Source organism: Anomaloglossus baeobatrachus, chromosome 3, assembly GCF_048569485.1.
Source record: "Anomaloglossus baeobatrachus isolate aAnoBae1 chromosome 3, aAnoBae1.hap1, whole genome shotgun sequence".
Classification (NCBI taxonomy): Eukaryota; Metazoa; Chordata; class Amphibia; order Anura; family Aromobatidae; genus Anomaloglossus; species Anomaloglossus baeobatrachus.
The window spans coordinates 328716954-328738945 of NC_134355.1; the positions used below are offsets into that span (position 1 = coordinate 328716954).

At 44.4% G+C, this 21992-nt stretch overlaps 1 protein-coding gene across 4 annotated transcripts in view; it reads right to left on the reverse strand.

Moving 5' to 3' along the window:
- Positions 1 to 21992, reverse strand: part of ARMC2 (armadillo repeat containing 2) — a 272150-nt gene that overhangs the window by 87497 nt on the left and 162661 nt on the right. For all 4 annotated transcript variants that reach the window (XM_075338362.1, XM_075338363.1, XM_075338364.1 and 1 more), the window contains exons 8-9: positions 6657 to 6832; positions 2495 to 2597 (exon numbers count right to left, since the gene is read on the reverse strand). In XM_075338362.1, the coding sequence (XP_075194477.1) occupies positions 2495 to 2597; positions 6657 to 6832 (279 nt within the window). The remainder of the gene's footprint in view (positions 1 to 2494; positions 2598 to 6656; positions 6833 to 21992) is intronic.

Genomic DNA, 21992 nt, shown 5'->3' on the forward strand with positions numbered 1-21992 from the left:
ACAGAGGGCGATAGCTGCCTTTGTCACCCCATCAGCTCCCTACAACTCAATTGCGGGAAGCTGATGGATGTCTCTGGCCTACAATAGATTAAAGCCTAATAGATTCTGCATCTTGCCCAATCTATTAACCATTTCAATATAATTATGACAGGCTAGAAAAATGCTCTACACTACAGAAGTAATACAGCTGTGATTAAAGGATCAGATTGTCACGGGTGTGTCACAGGTGACAGACAATAGAAAGCGAATATGTCTGGATCACTGTGTGTAGATTAGGTGCCCAGAAAAAAATGGGAGTCAATCAAAATAGCAATAGTTCTGGCACACTGAAATGATTGATGACATGAAAAAAGGTTTTTGAATGCTGAATAAATTTATTAGTGCAAAGGATAAGGATAATTCATCCAACGTTTCAACCGTATCACTTAGGTCGTTATCAAGGATAAAATTATCTATATGAACAAGGAGAAGGTACGCGTTCAATTGCATATGGTCATCACCATTAGGTATTATGAGATAAAAAAAATGCGATCCTCATGCACTTGAAAGTGGTAATGGAAAAGGTAGCTGAGGCCCTTATTCCAGAACTGGAAGCAACATATGGTTGTGGTTGTTTCTGGGATACTGTGTTGTAATCAATGGTAGATTTGTTTATAAAAAGGACGCATAAGGGAATAGTATGATTCCCTCACTGAATGGTCCTCAGTTGCCTCCAAGAAACACAAATGCTTTATGTGGCACTTAGAGAGAAGCCATTAGGCACTGTTGCCATGAGTAAGGGAGCAAATGTCCCTGCAGGACTCTATGAAAAACCTGGAAGGTATTAATGAAAATTCTATGAAAACTGCCAGGCAGAGTGTGAAAATAAGGGGATCTTGTGGCGCTGGTATCGGGTATAGGTCCCTGGATAGCGTCCTTTTTATAAACAAATCTACCATTGATTACAACACAGTATCCCAGAAACAACCACAACCATATGTTGCTTCCAGTTCTGGAATAAGGGCCTCAGCTACCTTTTCCATTACCACTTTCAAGTGCATGAGGATCGCATTTTTTTGATCTCATAATACCTAATGGTGATGACCATATGCAATTGAACGCGTACCTTCTCATTGTTCATATAGATAATTTTATCCTTGATAACGACCTAAGTGATACGGTTGAAAAGTTGGTTGAATTATCCTTATCCTTTGCACTAATAAATTTATTCAGCATTCAAAAAACTTTTTTCATGTCATCAATCATTTCAGTGTGCCAGAACTATTGCTATTTTGACAGGTGACAGACAGTCACATGGTTTCTTGCAATAGAAGATCACAGCGTTTGGCTGCACAAAATGCTCCTTGACTTTCTATTGTTCCTGCTGTTAGTATTCATTGTAGGTAGCTTTCCTGCTGAGTTTTCATCTCTTCCCTTGTAGGACTCAGCGGAGCCTTTATCCCTTCCAGCCGCTGATTATCAGTATTCTCCATGTGCTTAAATACTGAAACCTTCCCTGGACTTGTGCTGGTGATATTATTGAATTCATTCAAGCTCTGGTTGCAAGCAGGTGGCTTGTACTCATCTGTGGTATTGTTGCTGAAGCTTTGCTGAACTTCAACCTGAGTCATCTGTGGATAAGTAGTTCATGCACTTTTCCCTGTGTGTCCTTCTTGTCTTTTCTCTAGTGTCTAAGTGGGGTTGATGAAGAGCTCATCCCATCCATTCCCTATTAGGTTCCAGAACTAGGGATACCTAGGGTTAGATATTTGGCTCAGCGCATAGGTGCGGAACCTATCAAGGGTGGTGAGGGACCCCAGGGACCAGCGGTAGGTTTGGTCAGGGGTCACTATCTCCCCATCCCATGATGCAGGGGTCCCCCTTTCCTTTTGCTTGGTGCTCCCCGTACCTAGCGTGACACAGATGTTAAATATTGAAAACAATAAATAAATAAGAAAAAAAAAATCTGAAAATAAAGTTAACATAATAAAAAAACAAACATCCAAAACCTGACGGTAACTTCTAGGCCTTATACAAAAAAAAACAAACAAACAAAGTCCTAGATGACTTCTTTAACTAAAATAGCTGACAGGTTTGACTTTCTATTTACATCTTTATTAGCAGCCAAGGAAAAGCGTTGATAATAAGCTATTGAAGTGTATACAATTGATATATCAGTTTTAAATACCTAACATGCCACCCAATATGTTACATTTGTGATTAGTAACAAGTTATAGCATGTGCCTGGAGTACGGTTATATTTTCATCACATAATTAGTATTAATACTCATGGTAAATTGGTTGGCTGGGTTCGGCTTGGGGCAACATTGTGCTTTAATCTTCATTTGCAAATGGTATGTTAATTTTCAGATGAAAGTTTGTATTCCAGCGCTCTAATATGCATTTCATATATAAAAATGTGACAAAATAAATGTCATACTATGTTCAAAAAAATCTGCCATGCTAGCATTTCTGTGAAAATAGAGAAGAATAAAATAGCAATAAATGATCTCACCCATCATGCTATCACTTTGGAAGAGGCGATCGTTGTTTTCGCTTCTGCTTATTTTAAAGACGAGCTTGCAGATGTTTAACAGGTTTTTGCCACTTACTCTTAGCTGGGCCAAAAGAAACAAGATAAATTCAGAATAACATCCAACAGAAGACAGAAATGTGCGCATATGAAATCATGCTATTAGCCAATGACTCATCAGATGTAATAGCACTAAAAGGGCATTTACATTGCACGGTATTTCACATGTGAGGCGCCGTGGAAAAAATGGTGCTATAATAATAAATAATAGTAATAACAGTGAGCGTTCATAGTTAAAACACTCTCACTTAATGATTATCTTGTGTAAATGATCACAAAATGCTTGTTCATTGGGTGAATGATATTTTATGCAGAATAAAACAATGTTGAAAACAATGACAGCCTATACAGACTGAGCAATCTAGGATAGGCTACTGTGGTGTGCCTGTGTAAACAGGCGTTCATTCAATCACCGATAGGCAGAAGTTTACTGAACGGCGGTAGTGATGAGCGAGTACTATGCTCGGGCGTGCGGTGCATATAACAAGCATTTTGATGCTTGGATGGGCTCGACACATTTACCTAGTATAATGGAAGTTAATGAGGAGCTGAAGTATTTTTCCGACAATTGTATGTTGTTGCAGGTTGGCCTGTGTAAACAGGCCCTAGCCAATCCTTTACGAAATGGTGAATATCCCATTTGTGTAAGGGCTTATTTACAAGGACCGACTTGGGGCATTACGCGACTAACGACTTGTTTCTCAGATGCATAGTCGTTTAATAGCTGGTTTATACATGCAGACCACATTTACAATGTCCGCAAAATGATCAGTAATAGATAGGCCTGCGGGCTACATGTGGCCTGCAAAAGGATTTTTTGCATCCCACAGAGATTGTCTTGTGTTCAAATATATTTGCATTCTTTAGACACAAATACAGTTGAACGACAGGGTACAAGGGCAGTTAAGCGCTTCTCAGCTCCCCGCCCCAATGTGCAGCGGCGTAATGAGGTCCTCACACTACAGACCTCATCACACTTCTGCTGTCACCACATTGCCACAGTAGAGAAGACACTGAATTTGAATAGTAAGCACGCCATAGAGGAGCCAATGATTAAATGTCATGTTATTGCATTTGGGATATTACTGTGGGATGTGTGTTCTGGAGATGGGACAGTAGAAAAAGGTGGAGCATAGTGGTATTGCATTCATGTACTCATGGTGATTCTGGTGCTGAATTCATGTATTGACAGTGGTTCTAGTAATGGATTCTTGCATTGGCGGTGGTTTTTGTGCTGCATTCATACAGTGACAGTGATTCTGATGCTGCATTGATGTACTGATGGTGGTTCTGGTGCTGTATTAATTTACGGACAGTGATTATGTTGATGGATTTACTAATAGTGGTTCTGGAGATTATTCATGTATTGGTGGTGGTTCTGGTACTGCATTTATGTACTGACAGTGGTTCTAAGGCTGCATTCATGTACTGATGGTGTCTTGCATTCATGTACTCACGGTGGCTCTAATCTTCTACACATGTAGAAATCCATAAATAGTTAGATGACATGCTACATGGCTATATTAAAACTCAAAAAAATAAAAAATTTGGAGCTTTGAGTTTATGGGAAGAATTTGGAAAGTCTTTGCACAGTTTATGCTCCAAAGTTAGGGTGGGTTGACATAGATGTTATTTTGCAGCAGAAACTTTACAAATCCTCCTCAAATACTAAACATTTGGTTCTGGTCATGTAGTCATGTACTTACAGTGGTGCTGATTATATATTCTTAAAAGTAACCCTTTACACTTTTTTGTGGCCCTTGGGATTGGTTCAGTATGACAATATGGCCCTTGGACCAAAAAAATGTGCACCCATACGCAGTTATTGTTCTAGGCAGGATAATGCGCTGTCGAAAAAGAGAATTCTTAATCCAGGTAAACACATAATTTCACCTGATGAATGAGTGTTTTGCATATTTGTAGGGGTCCAGGCAGCCTCTTTATATGGCCTGATGACCGGAATGAGCATTCCTAGAAACATTCATTGCCGATAATGCAGTGCAATGTAAATGCACTTTTTTTTTTTTTTTTTTTTTAAATTCTTTATTTATACAGCAGACAATGTAAATGCACTTTGACATTGTATCTGTAGTCAAATTTCAAGCTAATTATTAATAGTATGATTGAGGCAATTTCTCAGATATGAGCTGTAACCATGTCCATATCTGTGAACGACATCATGTCAACAAAAATGATATAATACACTAAAACACTGACACACCAAGTGTTCTGGAGTGCTAGTTACCATACATTTATATAGCAAATAAAAATAAATTCACTAGAATTGAAGTAACGCTGTCAGAGGCCACAGAGCTATAAACTAATCAGATGGAATATTGTGGGGTGAAAGGGAACCTGTCAGGTAATGTATGTGTTCTAACCTAGTAGCAGTGTGATGTGTGGCCTAGTAACCCCTGCCTACCCATCCCTGTGTTGTAATATTGTGTAATGTGCATGTATAAAGATGTGTTTTATTACTTACATGTTCCCTATGTAAATGAGCAGAGGCTCTAGCCCCATGAGCGTCGCATCGCCCTGTGGGCGTCCGCATGTTTTCCATGGTATCACGCCCCTGTGGGCGAGATACCATGGATTTACATCAGCAACGTGACCATCGCTACTTCAGATCCCGCGCATGCGCACTTACCATTTCTGCAGCCTTGCTTGCTTTTCATCTTCAGACGTGTTCTGCGCATGCTCAAAAGACTCCTGGGGCTCCGGTCATGCGCAGAGCGCGTCTGAAGACTAGAAGCAAGCATCGGCTAACAAACAAGGCTGTGGGAATGGTAAGTGCGCATGCGCGGGATCTGAAGTGGCGACGGTCATGTCGCTGATGTAAATCCATGGTATCACGCCCACAAGGGCGTGATACCATGGAAAACATGCGGCCGCCCACAGGGCGAAGCGACGCTCATGGGGCTAGAGCCTCTAATCATTTACATAGGGTAAACATAAGTAATAAAACATATTTTTATACATGCACATTACACAATATTACAACACAGGGATGGGTAGGAAGGGGTTACTAGGCTACACATCACGCTGCTACTAGGTTAGAACACATAAATAACCTGACAGGTTCCCTTTAACATTAGGTAATTTACATTCACGGTTGTATTCACTTTGACAGTTGTGCCACGGAGAATCTGTCATTCATTATAAACAATCCTACTGTAAACAGACAAAGGCTAACATTGAGGGGCCCTTTGCACACTTTGCACACTACGACATTGCAGGTGCGATGTCTGTGGGGTCAAATCGAAAGTGACGCACATCCGGCATCGCTCTAGACATCGTAGTGTGTAAATCGTTTTAACTACGATTACCGAGCGCAAAAGCGTCGGTATCGTATGATCGGTGTAGCGTCGGTCATGTTCATTATTTTGGCTGCAGCTAGGATACGATGTTGTTCCTCGTTCCTGCGGCAGCACACATCGCTGTGTATGAAGCCGCAAGAGCGAGGAACATCTCCTACCTGCATCACGTCTGCAATGAGGAAGGAAGGAGGTGGGTGGGATGTTTACGTCCCGCTCATCTCCGCCCCTCCGCTTCTATTGGCCGCCTGCCGTGTGACGTCACTCTGACGCCACACAACCCGCCCCCTTAGTAAGGAGGCGGTTCGCCGGCCAGAGCGACGTCGAAGGGCAGGTAAGTGCATGTGAAGCTGCCGTAGCAATAATATTCGCTACGGCAGCTATCACAAGATATCGCAGCTGCGACGGGGGCGGGGACTATCGCGCTCGGCATCGCAGCATCGGCTTGCGATGTTGTAGTGTGCAAAGGGCCCCTAAGAATAAAGTATGGTATCATATGGCATATCTAATATACTTTTTGTGTAAGTTTAGATGTTAATAATTAAAGTGAACTATATAAAAAGAGAGCTAGTCACAGGCAGTTTACCACATAACATACCGCATAGTAACAAACAGTGCCGTATGCTGCAGAACATAGAAAGCACAAGAACAATATGGCATCATATTGGACTGCAGCATTATTACATTACACTTTCTCTTTTAAAACAGCTTTTCCTGAATTAACTGAATATTTACAGGTGCTTTGATGTATACATATCATATCATATTACCTCTAGAATTAACTTGGCCAGTATAAGACCAAGTTTATCTGACCCAACATCAACCAACTTGTACAACGTCTTTAAGATATGGGATCGCCTTTTACATCTCTTTCCTAACATGCTGCCATCATCCAGAGTCTTCCACAACTTGGCACACAAGCTGCAGAGGTCTTCATGGTTTCCATCTGCCGCAGGTAAATGAGAAAAGAAAAAAAGGATGGGACTCGCTCACAGTTCAAGATATTGACATTTATTTTATATATAAACTTGAGTATTTTATTTTAAATAGTTATATTTATATTAGTAAGAAGGATGTTACTATCACTATGATATGTTAGTAAGTTTCTAGGAAATGGATGAGAGAACGTAAAGTAACCCCTCTCAAAGATTCTATCCCAATAAGTAATCTGTGTAATAATAATAATAATAATAATAATAATAATAATAATAATAATAATAATAGCAAATATCTTCAATTAGAAAGGTAGTATAGTTCTCCTGATTAGCTATGTTGCTTACCTCATGTGCAGGGAATTGCAATTTAGGTATCCATGGTTACGATCACTAGCAACTAACTGTCAATATATGAGTGGTCATAACTATTTATACCTAAGCTACTATAATGCCCTGCACATGAGATAAGCAACATAGCTAATCAAGAGAACTATACCACATTTCTAAATAAACCCATTTGTTGTTGTTGTTATAATAATAATAATAATAATAATACCTACAACATATTGGGATAGTATCTTGGAGATGCTAATACCCCTTTAAAAGTAATCTATCATCAGGTTTTTTTGCTATTTAATTTGAGAGCACCATGATGTGCGATACAGACCCTGATTCCAGTGATGTGTCACTTACTAGTTTGTTATTTGTAGTTGCAATAAAATGTGTTTTATCACCAGGAAATTGCTATATACCAGGAAATGTGCCATATAGTGAAGGTGCACGTACAGCGCAGTCTACGCGTTTCAAGTCATGACGCGTTTCAAGTCATTACTAAGAGTGATATACGAACTTGAAACGCGTAGACTGCGCTGTACGTGCGCCTTCACTGCTTGATGCACTGTAACGGATCTGAAATAAAAATATTTCACAGGTAATGAGCTGGATCCTCACACTTTATTTGATTTCTGGTCTTCTTTATATGAATATAATTGGGGCTTAAAAATCAGGCTTGAAAATTTTGCACCTTTTGCCTCCTATAGCTTTCATATTGCACTTTCTATTTCTGGGGGTAGAATGAGTTATCTGACAATCTGCTAGTCAGCTGACTATGACAGTGTAAAACTGATTTTGTAAGAGCACGTGCCCACAATCAGGGTTAGCAGCATTTTGGACACAACGTGTTTTCCCTACATCCAAAACGTTGCATTGTACAGTACAAGCACAGTGGACGGGATTTATAAAAATCTCATGTCTACTGTGCTTGTATTTCCCACAGCATAAACTGACCGTGGGAACAGACGCTGTGTTCTCCTGCGGAGCACCCGCACATCTCAGCAAGAGAAGACACGCTGAGTCTCGAACACAGCATGCCCAGATTGTGGGACCATACCATTACTTTCATCTGTCTTTTTGTGAGCTCCTTTTAGCCGGTTTAAGACCACAGACTACATGAGGTTGAATTTTTAGAAGGAAAAAAAAAAGATCCTGAAAAAGCCAAGCAGTAAAACAATTGCCAGTATCTGAGTATTTGTACATGGAAAGCAGAGGGATAACACTACCATCTTGATTACTATGGCTGCAGCACTGCTGTCCAGTGTTTATAATGGAGGAGAGGGATAAGCATTGGGGATGTTGTGTTAGGGTACCGTCACACTTTAGCGACGCACCAGCAATCTGACCTGGTCAGGATTGCTGGTGCGTCACTACATGGTCGCTGGTGAGCTGTCAATCAGGCAGATCTCACCAGTGACCAGCCCCCAACCCCCAGCGATGCGTGGAAGCGATGCTGCACTTGGTAACTAAGGTAAATATCGGGTAACCAAGGGCTTGGTTACCCGATATTTACGTTGGTTACCAGCGCACACTCCTTAGTGCTGGCTCCCTGCACTCCTAGCCAGAGTACACATCGGGTTAATAAGCCAACCTTTGCTTATTTACCTGATGTGTAACTCCGGCTACGTAAGCAGGGAGCCGCCATTGGCAGCCTGAGAGCGGCAGACGCTGGTAACGAAGGTAAATATCAGGTAACCAAGGAAAAGGCTTCGCTTGGTTACCAGATATTGACGTTGGTTACAGCTCACCGCAGGCTGCCAGATGCCGGCTCCCTGCTCCCTGCACATTCAGATCGTTGCTCTCTCGCTGTCACACACAGCGATGTGTGCTTCACAGCGGGAGAGCAAGAACTAAAAAATGAACCAGCACTGTGTGTAACGATCAGCGATTTCACAGCAGGGGCCAGATCGCTGCTCAGTGTCACACACAGCGAGATCACTAATGAGGTCACTGGTGCGTCACAAAAAGCGTGACTCAGCAGCGATCTCGCTAGCGATCTCGCTGTGTGTGAAGCACCCCTTAGTAATTGCTTATCTCAGAACGTAACATTTTAGAGAATTGTAGAAATTGGGCTAGATAATAGACCATCACTATTTTGCCAAAATAAAATATTATTGAGTATAAATGCACCTCCATAAATCAGGCTTTTCTAACACTTACTCAATAGCAGCCCCTGGAGTTCGATGTTACATGTCTACGGGCATTATGCCAATGCTCTAATTGCATTGCAATATCATACATAGAAGAATAGGAAATTCCTAGAACTACAATAGGAACAGTATCCAAGTCAGAGGAGAACATTAGCAGAACATTAACAGAAAGTAATAAAACCTAAAGAACATTCACATTTCCTAGATCTGATAATGTTTCATTTCTGGTTAAAAACAAATTGCCTTGACTGATATAAATGAAGGCTACACTTAATATGGTTTTCGTAGTGCTGCAACTTGCTTTACATATGAATGTTGACCATTGTCCACCATGTTCAGAGCTGGAGGGGTAATGAGGAAGTATATTTGATGACCAGATTCTGTCTAGAAGTGTTCACCTAATACATCCAATCCCTACATTCAATTCATTATTTCCATTTCAGCTTTAAAGGGGTAAATGACTTGCCCAAGTTTCCCCAAAAAAATAAAGGTTTGAAATGACAGGCATGATAATAAAATAAGGTATAGTCACCATATGTAATCACTAGTGGTCCAGTGTTGGTCGCTGTGGTGGTCTTCGCCAGGACAAGAAGGGATTATATCCCGTTCTCTCATCATCTGACCTCTGGGGTCTATCATTGGCTTCAGCGATCTGGTGACTGGACAGGATATCATCTGAGAACCATCCAATGACACCCTATTCCAGTCACCTGAGAGCTGCGGCCAATCACAGGTCTCAGCACTAAGGTGACCTTTTTTCATCACGTGGCAGTTATAATGCTACAAAACTAAGATCCAATTGCAAACAAGTTCCATGTACCCTGCTTGTTACACTTTGGGTGAAAAAGGACATCCTAAAAATATTGCGCGATTTGCTGCTCCAACACAGCAGAACGTATTACACAGCTATTTGCAGGAATTTTTAAGGAGAACCGGACACCTGATTTATGCTGCCCGAACCAGGGCCGAGTTCCGTTACTACAGGCTGAAGAATGGAGAACGAAGGACTGTATCCCCATGGGTTTCTCCCTGTCCTGCTCTGCTAGACTAACGACGAACATGTCCCTCCCTATACATACAAATAGGGAAAGTCATGTCAATCTACATGAGTAGGGTGAGACATACCTCACACACTGCAGTGTTTCAGAGTAAGGCTTTGCCATTTGTATGCCATTTGTATGCCATTTGTATGCAGCAGTTTCTCTCTCAGCAACTATTATTCTACAATCATTTACAGGACCATTTACAGTATTTGATGCTACAGAATGGTAATGTATCCGTAAAAATCAGACATCATATGAATGATCCGTGTGGTTTTGTTTTTTGCCCCCATAGAATTGCATTAGTGAGTCTCGGATGTTTTACGAGGCCATACGCAGCATGCTGCAATTTTTTCCTCAGCCTGAAAATAGCTGAGAAAAAAACTCACCGATCAACATTGCCTTAATGTTTAACATTGGTGCGAGTACAATCCGATTTTTTTTTATCGGATTGCTCTTGGCGTATTTATACACAGATGTGAGTGAACCCTCAAACATACATGTCTGCAATAACAAAGTAATTCTCTTTAATTCACGTAGCGCCGTGCTTCAGGCAACATGAAGGTAGGATCAACCCTTCCAAGCCATCACTGATCAGTACGGTAATTAGAAGAACTGCTCTAGCCATCTAGCCATGGGCTTGTGATTTTGCAGGAGTGATAACAGCAACACAGGTCCAGGAGCAGAGAAGGAATGGAAGCGACCAGTTAACTGCTTAATATACATAAAAAAAAAAAAGAGGTGGAAGAGGTGGCTGGGACAGAGTGTCCTTTCAGAAAATTTTTGTCCCTGGCTGCAGTTTGTTATAAGAAATAAAAGAAGAAATTATTTTTCACACACGATTTCACAATCCATCGTGGAGTCTCTGGCACTACTCCTGGTGTCTAGTATGGCTGTGGCACGGCTGTCATGTCAAAAGCACAACAGCCAATCAGTGAGCTCCGTGGCTCTGTCTGCGCAAACAAAACACCCCCCTCAGAGCCGCTAAGCTCATTGATTGGCTCCTATGCTGTCGACATGAGAACCAGGGATGGTAAGTAAAGTGCAGTTTGTTTGTTTTTTGAATAACAAACTGCAACAAGGATCAAAGAATTTCAGAAAGGGGACAACGAATTTAACTACTTTTCCTAAAATGTAGCTACTGCACAAGTTTGACCAGGCTTTGTTGGTCAATCTCCTTGGCAACAGCTGCAAGCAATGTAAGACAAAAGCTCCCATACAGAACAACAGCAGATAGAAAAAGCAAGTCAATTGCAAGCAGGTTTATTTTCATGTAGTCTAACTTAGGAGAATTTCAAAACATGAGATTGAAATTATTTGGAAAATTCTCTCTTTGCGGCCAAAAAATTAATTAAATGTCGCTTCATGTGTTTTTTCTTTCATTTAAGTATTGCAGTTTACCCACATAATCTTCCGAGCTTTCACAATAAAATCCAGTAAAAATGCATCTGACACATAGTTCTTTTTGCTGATGCAAAGGTGGTTATAGCGGTGCATAAATTGTGCAGAACTGCTAATATCTAAAACTATTTGTTTATTTCATAATTGTCTAAAAAAGAGAAGTTGACAGAGTTCAGTTAGGCTGGTTATACTGTTAAAAAAGGAGTTCTTTTTAATATATCTTTCTTGAGGTATCAGAAGTTTAAGTTTCAAGTCTTCTGTAAGAAACACTTCCTTATGACTATACTTCCTCCCACGCCATTTTTGCAGGGGACTTGTAAATTTAAAGGGAACCTGACAGCTGATTCCTTCTGCCTAAACCGCAGTCCAGCATGAATCAGAGACTGTCTCCGCTACTGCATTACTTTGAAGCGTTGTAGCATTTCAGAGAAAACAAACATTACAATGTCGTCCGAGGATGAGGTGTCTGCAGGGCCGGACTGGGACTAAAATTCAGCCCTGGCATTTGGGGGTACACAGGCCCACTCGTCGCATGGTGAATGTGTAATATCTTTGTGCACTTGTAGATGTGAGTACTATATGGCATTATGCGAGCACTGTATGGCACTATGTGACACTGTATGGCACTATGGGACACGGTATGGCATTATGACACTATCACTCTATGTCACATTGTATGGCACTATGTGACACTGTATGGCACTATATGACACTGTATCACTCTATGTCACACTGTATGGCGCTATGTGACACTGTATGGCACTATGTGACACTGTATGGCACTATGTGACACTGTATCACTCTATGTCACACTGTATGGCGCTATGTGACACTATATGGGACTATGTGAGCACTGTATGGCATTATGTGACACTGTATGGAACTCTGTTAGTACTGTATGGCACTATGTGAGTACTGTATGGCATTATGTGAGTACGATACGGCACTGTGAGTACCGTATGGCACTATGTGACACATTTTTGCAGTGTGCAGCAGACCTTGATGTATTTTATGCTCTTTGCTTCCCTGATTTGTGGATAGTTCCATCACATACCTGTGTCCTAATCACTCTACAAGAGCTGCAGTCACTACAGGGGATTGTACCTGTGCGGACAGGTCCAGGACTAATATCACTGATATTACACTAATTAGTCCTCGATTAATGACTCCGCGCCCCTCCCCAAACACACACATAATACAATGCACCCCCATTACCCCTACCCACACACACACACACACACACACACAATACAATGCACCCACATTATACACACACACACACACACACACACAATACAATGCACGCTCCATTACCCCTCCCCTCCCCCCCCACACACACACAATACAATGCACCCCTATTACCCATACACACAAAATGACAAAATGCACGCTCCATTACACCCCCCCCACACACAATACAATACACCCCCCCATCACCCACTACACACACACACACACACACACAAAATACAATGCACCCCCCATTACCACCTCCCAGACATAATACAATGCACCCCCATCACCCCCTACACACACACAGAATACACTACCCCATCACTACACACCCCTGCCCCCCCCTCCCTCGGAATATAGTAACCACTCCTGCCTGTCACAAAGCTGTGTTCCTTCACAAATGTTCCCTGTTATGTGTCCTTAGCCCCTCCCCACTCATCCCCATTAATTAAACCTGTCTCTTCGGCTCCTCCATGGAGCGCTTACCGCTGCCTGATGTGTCTGTCTCCCGCAGCACTGTGATGACGTCAGCAAAGTGGTGATCTCATCATGTTGCTGGACGTCGGGGGCGGGGCCCAGTCCCGGCGCACTGTTGAAATGTATTTACGTCTGAAAGACGCAAATACATTTGAATAGGAAGGAGGAAGCTGCGTTCACCAGCACCACCACCGCCGCGCTCCTCAGCAGTGTGTGCATGCTGGGCACACTATCACACAGCAGGACCGGCACAGCCCAGCGAGCTGCCTCCTGCTGCAGCTAGTGTGCCCAGCATGCACACACTGCTGAGGAGCGCGGCAGTGACTGCAGATACAGCAGCCCACTACAGGGACCGGCCCATCTGGCATTTGCCAGAATTGCCTTATGGTCAGTCCGGGCCTGGGTGTCTAAATGACAAGAGGAAGGTCCGTGTGCCACCCAGCTAGACTCACAGTTCCGTCTTTATATATGCACACAGGGAGAGAGCTGCCAGCCTAGGTTTATGTGGGGGCATACCTCTGTGACTACTCATCACAGTCACGTCAACCCTGGACGTTCACGTAAAGTATCTGAAACACAGCAGCAGGTCAACATGTAAATGTCTGAAATAGAGAAGCCAGGCCCTGATTCATGCTGTCTGTGACTGGAGCAGCATCACTCTGTTGACACAATATTAAAAGAGGTTTTAAAGAGATATATAGATATAGATATAGATATATATATACCGTATATATATATATATATATATATATATATATATATCCCTAACGAGGAGTAGAGAACCAGGCTGTGGCAGCTGACCCCCAGGACAGGGATGGACACAGACAGGACTGAGTCTCAAGTGCAGACAGGGACCATGAGGGTGGCTCAAGGCAGACAGGACAGCCAGGTCGGACAGTCAAAGTCTCTAGCAAGGCAGATGGCATGGCCAGGATGGATAGGCAGAGTCTCTAGCACCAGCAAGGCCGGGACAGGACTGAAATCAGGTACTGGCAGGGACAGGACTGGAATCAGGTGCCAACAGGCAGGCTGAGCTAGGACCAGGTAAAGGCAGGGACAGTACTGGAACCAGGTGCTCAACAGGGTAGCCCGGGCTGGGAACAGGTACAGGCAGGAAAGATCAAGTGGGACAGGGCAGACCAAACTGGACAGGACGGACAGGGTGAGCTGACAAATAACTAGACAGAACTCACCTGACTAAACTTAGGGTGATGAACAGGCACCTTCCCTAGTGGAAGAGTGCCTTAAATACCTTAGGAGTGGCGCACTGGCCCTTTAAGAGACGGGCATCGACATGTTCGTACTCCCTAGGGGGGCTCCCGGAGGTCCAGTGACGCCCTCACAGAGTCCAGGAGAGGGAAGGAGGAGGCACCCACGTGGAGGAGCGCAGGGACGTCGGGCAGCATAGAGGGGGTTGGCTGCGGCGGTGGGTGACAGCACGTCCCTGCAGGAGGGGAGAGCAAGGAGTGCAGGGATGCAGCGCTAGACTGTCAAAACTATAACAGCCCAACTGTAGCTCCAGCGCCCTATAACAGAACTTCCTGTTATCATTTCTCGAAGATGTGCAATGACATTGGAATTTCTTGTGAACCTATATAATTGTGCATATTTACAGAATTACCACTGCTGAAGCCAGATGGCAGGGTAAAGGCCCCGTCACACTAAGCAACATCGCTAGCAACATCGCTGGTAACGAACAACTTTTGTGACGTTGCTAGCGATGTTGCTGTGTGTGACATCCAGCAACAACCTGGCCCCTGCTGTGAGGTCGTTGGTTGTTGCTGAATGTCCTGGGCCATTTTTTAGTTGTTGCTGTCCTGCTGTGAAGCACAGATCGCTGTGTGTGACAGCGACAGAGCAACAACTAATGTGCAGTGAGCAGGGAGCCAGCTTCTGCGGAGGCTGGTAACCAATGTAAACATCGGGTAACCAAGAAGCCCTGTCCTTGGTTACCCGATATTTACCTTTGATACCAGCCTCCTCCGCTCTCACTGCCTGTGCTGCCGGCTCCTGCTCTGTGCACATGTAGCTGCAGCACACATCAGGTAATTAACCCAATGTGTGCTGTAACTAGGAGAGCAAGGAGCCAGCACTAAGCATTGTGCGCTGCTCCCTGCTCTGTGCACATTTAGCTGCAGCACACATCAGGCAATTAACCCGATGTGTGCTGTAACTAGGAGAGCAAGGAGCCAGCGCTCAGTGTGCGCTGCTCCCTGCTCTGTGCACATTTAGCTGCAGCACACATCGGGTTAATTAACCTGATGTGTGCTGTAACTAGGAGACTGGGGGCTGGTCACTGGTTGCTGGTGAGCTCACCAGCAACTCGTGTAGCCACGCTCCAGCGATCCCTGCCAGGTCAGGTTGCTGGTGGGATCGCTGGAGCGTCGCAGTGTGACAGCTCACCAGCAACCTCCTAGCAACTTACCAGCGATCCCTATCGTTGTTGGGATCGCTGGTAAGTTGCTTAGTGTGACTGGACCTTAAAAGGTACACTACTTGATTATAGGTGTAAAGAGCTGGACACAATGTCACGTTCCCCCTATAGTGGGAGGGGCTGGTGCAAAGGACAGAGACAATTTTCTTCTAGAAGGTCAGACAGAGGTTAGCATGTAATAGAGACAGACCTTGGGTCTGAGTAATTGTAAAGGCCGCATGCGGTGGGTGACAAGAGAGGGAAAGGAGACCGGGACAAAGATAGCGTGATACTGAGTAACAGATCGACACAAAGCGGGTGGTACAGACCTAGAGTGAAGGACGCCTAGCAGCAAGCCCTGAGTAGCTTAAAGCGCCATCAGGTACCAGGCCAGGATAGACTAGAATGTGAAACGAAGAGAGTGCCCCAGGGGAAGCTCCTAAGCGTCTGAGAGCTTCAAGCTTGAGTCCGGCCATATTGGCAAATCCTCCACTAGGAAAATCAGATGCAGAACCGCGAAAAGAGAAAAATGAGTTTCACGGACTGGACTGTGGCGTTAGGTTGGGTTGTGGTCAAATGAGCAAGACCAGTGAGAACAGGAACAACTGAGCTGGCAGTAAAGAAAAGTGTGTCTAAATTTCGCAGTGCTAATAAAACATATGAGAAGTTGTGTACCTGCTATGTTGTGTACATAGTTGTCACCAAAGTACTGTTAAGTAACACTACATTGCTTATAAAAAAAATAGTGGTCTTCTTTCCTGAAAGGAGTAATATCTGGTCCTGGCCTTGCGAAGCCATTGGCATTATGCGGCCTGCATGGACGTACTACCCTCAAGACAGAAGTCCACACACCCAGCCAGGACCCCATTTTTCATGTTTCATGTAGTGTGCCGGGATGCAGAAGACACAGACCGAGCCCATGACTGCTGCCCCTCACCATGCTAAACTTTGTGTAGTCGGCAGGATCGAGCCTTGCCTCCGGTAGAGCTTATTGTTGCGGGGAAGTCTCAAGCCACATGAAAGATGGCGATCGCTGGCCAGTCTAAGATGGTGCTGAGCACGAACTGTAAAATGTCGGGCAGTGGTGTAGAGCGAAAAGGTGGGCCTGCCCATTGTGGGTGGTGGAGAACTGAAAGGGTGCAAAGATTGGACCATCCCTCAAAAGGTTGCACCCATCAGAGGGAGTGCCACGCCTGGAGGTGTTAGTTTACGCTGAGGAGCGAGTGCCCCCATGAGGAGAAGTGGAGAGAGAACGTTCACCCTTTGCAGAGGCAGATCAAAAGGAAGGACCTGGAAGAAATGGTAAGGTGAGCTGAAAAGAACCCCACCCAAGGCAAGGTGGAGCTGTGACAAGGACGCCAAGAGGAGAGCAGGATGGCACCATTTGCTGAGTGGAGGTTAGAGAAAAAGAACAAGTGTGCAATGGCCTGAGAAGGCCTGAAGATAGGGCTCGTGCAGGTGTGGCGACCGATGGCCCTAATATTGGAGGAGGTAAGACAAGGTGTCTTGGCATAGAATGTCACTGAGCCCCCTAAAAGAGTGCCAGGGATAAGACGTGTAACAGAGGGCATTGGCGATGGGGATGCCACAATTGTGATTCAGCAGAAGGAGGCAGCTAACCCGGCTGTGATGTACATGGCCTAGTGTGCCCACTCAGCATTGTATGTGCATACAGCAGGGGCTAAAGAAATCTGGGTCTGAGCATGGCCAGCTAAGAAATGAAGAAGTGGACCTGAATACCATAGGGTCCTTATTATGCTCGTTGCACCAGTTGGGCAATTTGAAGTTCTTAAAAATCCGCAGGTCTAAGACCAAATCATCTTTGGGACTCCCTGTTGATGGCCGTGGATGGCTGAAGTGGTTTGCTTTGCCCCTTCCCCAGTTTATTTACGCATGTTACATGCTACCATGCTGGATTGATGGACTTCTCAGCAACGAAAGGGTTGCACGCCTTTCGCCATAGGCTGGACTCAATTCCGAATGCACTCTGCCTTAAAAAAGACTGTGCCCTTGTCCTAAGGAAGGATTTTGGAGGGAGGAGGGCCAAGGTAACCCGATGGGCTGTGCCGGGTTGGGGAGACAAAAATAAAGACTTGGAGATTCTTGTTTCTGGGGTTCTGACCTATTAGGACCGGGTTTGCGTTGTCCCAAGATAAGGAAGACTTCATCCGTGTTCAAGAGAATGAAAGCACTTATGTTGATGAATGTTATGTGTCTCATTGCATTAAGTGTCATCTAGGTTTATCGGATGATCGAGGACGGCCACCATCGTTAAAGAGGGAGAGAATAGGGGTGGCCTGGGGATACCAGACATGAAAAAGTATTACTGGGCTACACACATGGTCAGGGTCTTGGATTGGTGTCGACATGCTAGGCTAAAGCAGTGGGTCGCCCTAGAACAGAGCTTCTCGGACGTCCCTCTTCCAGCCGCTCCTTGGCTCCCGAGTTTGCCCCCGTCCTCTCTGAGATCTCATCCAACTATTGGCGCTACTTTGGAATGCTGCTCGAGAGGTGAGGTCCGTCGCCTCCTCCTGCCGGTGCCTTCCCCCATGTCACCCATAATAGGCGATCCGGATTTCCGTCCTGGCCTCTCGGACACTGTCTTTCGGAACTGGGTTCTGGAGGGGAGATTCAGAGCCTGTCACTTGGGGGGAGAGGGAGGTTGGCCTTCTCTGTCAGCTATTAGTGGTCTCCTGCCTTCTGATCTGATGGGGAGATGGAGGGCTATGCAGTTAAGGCACTTCATGTGTTCCCTTCCTTGCTTCACTCGGTACGCCGGGCCGCTTACGAGATTCGAGAAGTTGTGTCTGGGGGAGGGGGCTGTCCGGCATTCACTCTCCATGACATACGACTGGATATCGGATGCTGGGAACTTGCCCCCACCGGCCTACTTACTGCAGTGGGAAAGGGACCTAGGGATCGCGATATCTGACTCACAAAGAAAGAACATTTTAATGCTGGCGCATAAAACTTCGATCAGTTCCAGACAGCTGGAGGCCAATTTCAAATTACTGACTAGATGGTACAGAGTACCGACTAGACTCCATAGGATGTTCCCCCTCCGCTGACCCCAGCTGCTGGAGATGTGGCTCAGGTGAGGGAGACAATGTGCATATCTTCTGGTCCTGTCCTTCTCTACAGCGGTTCTGGTCGGAGGTGGGGGATGTCATTAGACTGGTGATCGGCACGAATGTTACATTGGCCCCGGAACTGTTTCTTCTACAGCTATCGGAACTTCCGGCCCCTAAGTACAAGCGTTCCTTGCTGAGATTTCTGGTCATGGCTGCCAGGTCTTGTATACCGCTTGGCTGGAAGTCCACTAACCCCCCTACACTGACACAGTGGGTCTCTAAAGTGACCGATCTCATGTACATGGAGGACCTGACATCCTCTATCAATGACCGACAGGACGAGTTCCATAGGACTTGGTTCCCTTGGTTAGAGTTCACCTACTCGGCGGATTACACTAGACTGCTTTCCATTCCGCGGCAGTTGTGAGTCCTCGGAGAAACACCACCACCTCCCCCTCCCCCGTCCCCCTTCCCCGCCTTCCTTCCCTCTCCGCAACCCCTTTTTTTCTCCACCTCTCCTCTTTTTTTTTTTTCTTCTCTCTTTTTCTCGCTTCAAGCTTTTCACTGGCTCTGCTATCTTTCTCGCTTCAAGCTTTTTACTGGCTCTGCTATCTTCTTTTAGCTGTGTATTCTCTCTTCTTTTGGTTTGGTTGGTTTATAAAATGTTTAAATTGGGTCAGACTCGAGCAGGTACGGGGCCAAGGGTGGTGTCGGGGCGAAGACAGATACTATGCATGTCATTGTTGATGTTAATACTTGCCATTATGATTATTTGCTGTCCTGTGTGGAGCAGGAGATTCCCTGTACTGTTATGAGTTTGGCTTTCAAAATAAAGAATTTAAAAAAAAAAAAAAAAGAAGAGGGAGAGAATGTAGAGATGGACATGCTATCATGTTCCTCCTTGAAGACACCAATCACGTTAATGTTCTGTAATGTAATATGATGTATCATGTCCAGTGTAATGTGAATTGTGATATTTAGTATTGTTGTATGTGTTGTGCTGAAAGAAAGGTCAGACATAGTTAATAGCTGGGAATAGCCCATAGTGGGAGGGGCTAGTGCAAGAGACAGTTTCCTTCCAGAAGTTCACACAGAGCTCACCATGTGGCAGACACAGACCTTGGGTCTGAAAAATTGTCAAGCCCACATGCAGTCGGTGACCTGTGACATGACAGAGAAAGGAGACCAGTGAGTACAGGAGGAACTGAGCTGGCAATAAAGAAGGTGCTTCGAAAGTTGCCTTGTGCTAATGAAACGCCTGAGACGTTGTGTACATAGTTCTCATCAAAGGACTGTTAAGTAAAACTACATTATTTATAAAGAGGCCAGCTGAAGCCATTGGCATCATGTGGCCTGTATGGTCACACCACCCTCACGACACAAGTCCACACACCTAGCTAAGACCCCATCTTTTATGTACAGTTAGGTCCAGAAATATTTGGACAGTGACACAAGTTTTGTTATTTTAGCTGTTTACAAAAACATGTTCAGAAATACAATTATATATATAATATGGGCTGAAAGTGCACACTCCCAGCTGCAATATGAGAGTTTTCACATCCAAATCGGAGAAAGGGTTTAGCAATCATAGCTCTGTAATGCATAGCCTCCTCTTTTTCAAGGGACCAAAAGTAATTGGACAAGGGACTCTAAGGGCTGCAATTAACTCTGAAGACGTCTCCCTCGTTAACCTGTAATCAATGAAGTAGTTAAAAGGTCTGGGGTTGATTACAGGTGTGTGGTTTTGTATTTGGAAGCTGTTGCTGTGACCAGACAACATGCGGTCTAAGGAACTCTCAATTGAGGTGAAGCAGAACATCCTGAGGCTGAAAAAAAAGAAAAAATCCATCAGAGAGATAGCAGACATGCTTGGAGTAGCAAAATCAACAGTCAGGTACATTCTGAGAAAAAAGGAATTGACTGGTGAGCTTGGGAACTCAAAAAGGCCTGGGCGTCCACGGATGACAACAGAGGTGGATGATCGCCGCATACTTTCTTTGGTGAAGAAGAACCCATTCACAACATCAACTGAAGTCCAGAACACTCTGAGTGAAGTAGGTGTATCTGTCTCTAAGTCAACAGTAAAGAGAAGACTCCATGAAAGTAAATACAAAGGGTTCACATCTAGATGCAAATTATTCATCAATTCCAAAAATAGACAGGCCAGAGTTAAATTTGCTGAAAAACACCTCATGAAGCCAGCTCAGTTCTGGAAAAGTATTCTATGGACAGATGAGACCAAGATCAACCTGTACCAGAATGATGGGAAGAAAAAAGTTTGGAGAAGAAAGGGAATGGCACATGATCCAAGGCACACCACATCCTCTGTAAAACATGGTGGAGGCAACGTGATGGCATGGGCATGCATGGCTTTCAATAGCACTGGGTCACTTGTGTTTATTGATGACATAACAGCAGACAAGAGTAGCCGGATGAATTCTGAAGTGTACCGGGATATACTTTCAGCCCAGATTCAGCCAAATGCCGCAAAGTTGATCGGACGGCGCTTCATAGTACAGATGGACAATGACCCCAAGCATACAGCCAAAGCTACCCAGGAGTTCATGAGTGCAAAAAAGTGGAACATTCTGCAATGGCCAAGTCAATCACCAGATCTTAATCCAATTGAGCATGCATTTCACTTGCTCAAATCCAGATTTAAGACGGAAAGACCCACAAACAAGCAAGACCTGAAGGCTGTGGCTGTAAAGGCCTGGCAAAGCATTAAGAAGGAGGAAACCCAGCGTTTGGTGATGTCCATAGGTTCCAGACTTAAGGCAGTGATTGCCTCCAAAGGATTCGCAACAAAATATTGAACATAAAAATATTTTTTTGGGTTTGGTTTATTTGTCCAATTACTTTTGACCTCCTAAAATGTGGAGTGTTTGTAAAGAAATGTGTACAATTCCTACAATTTCTATCAGATATTTTTGTTCAAACCTTCAAATTCAACGTTACAATCTGCACTTGAATTCTGTTGTAGAGGTTTCATTTCAAATCCAATGTGGTGGCATGCAGAGCCCAACTCGCGAAAATTGTGTCACTGTCCAAAT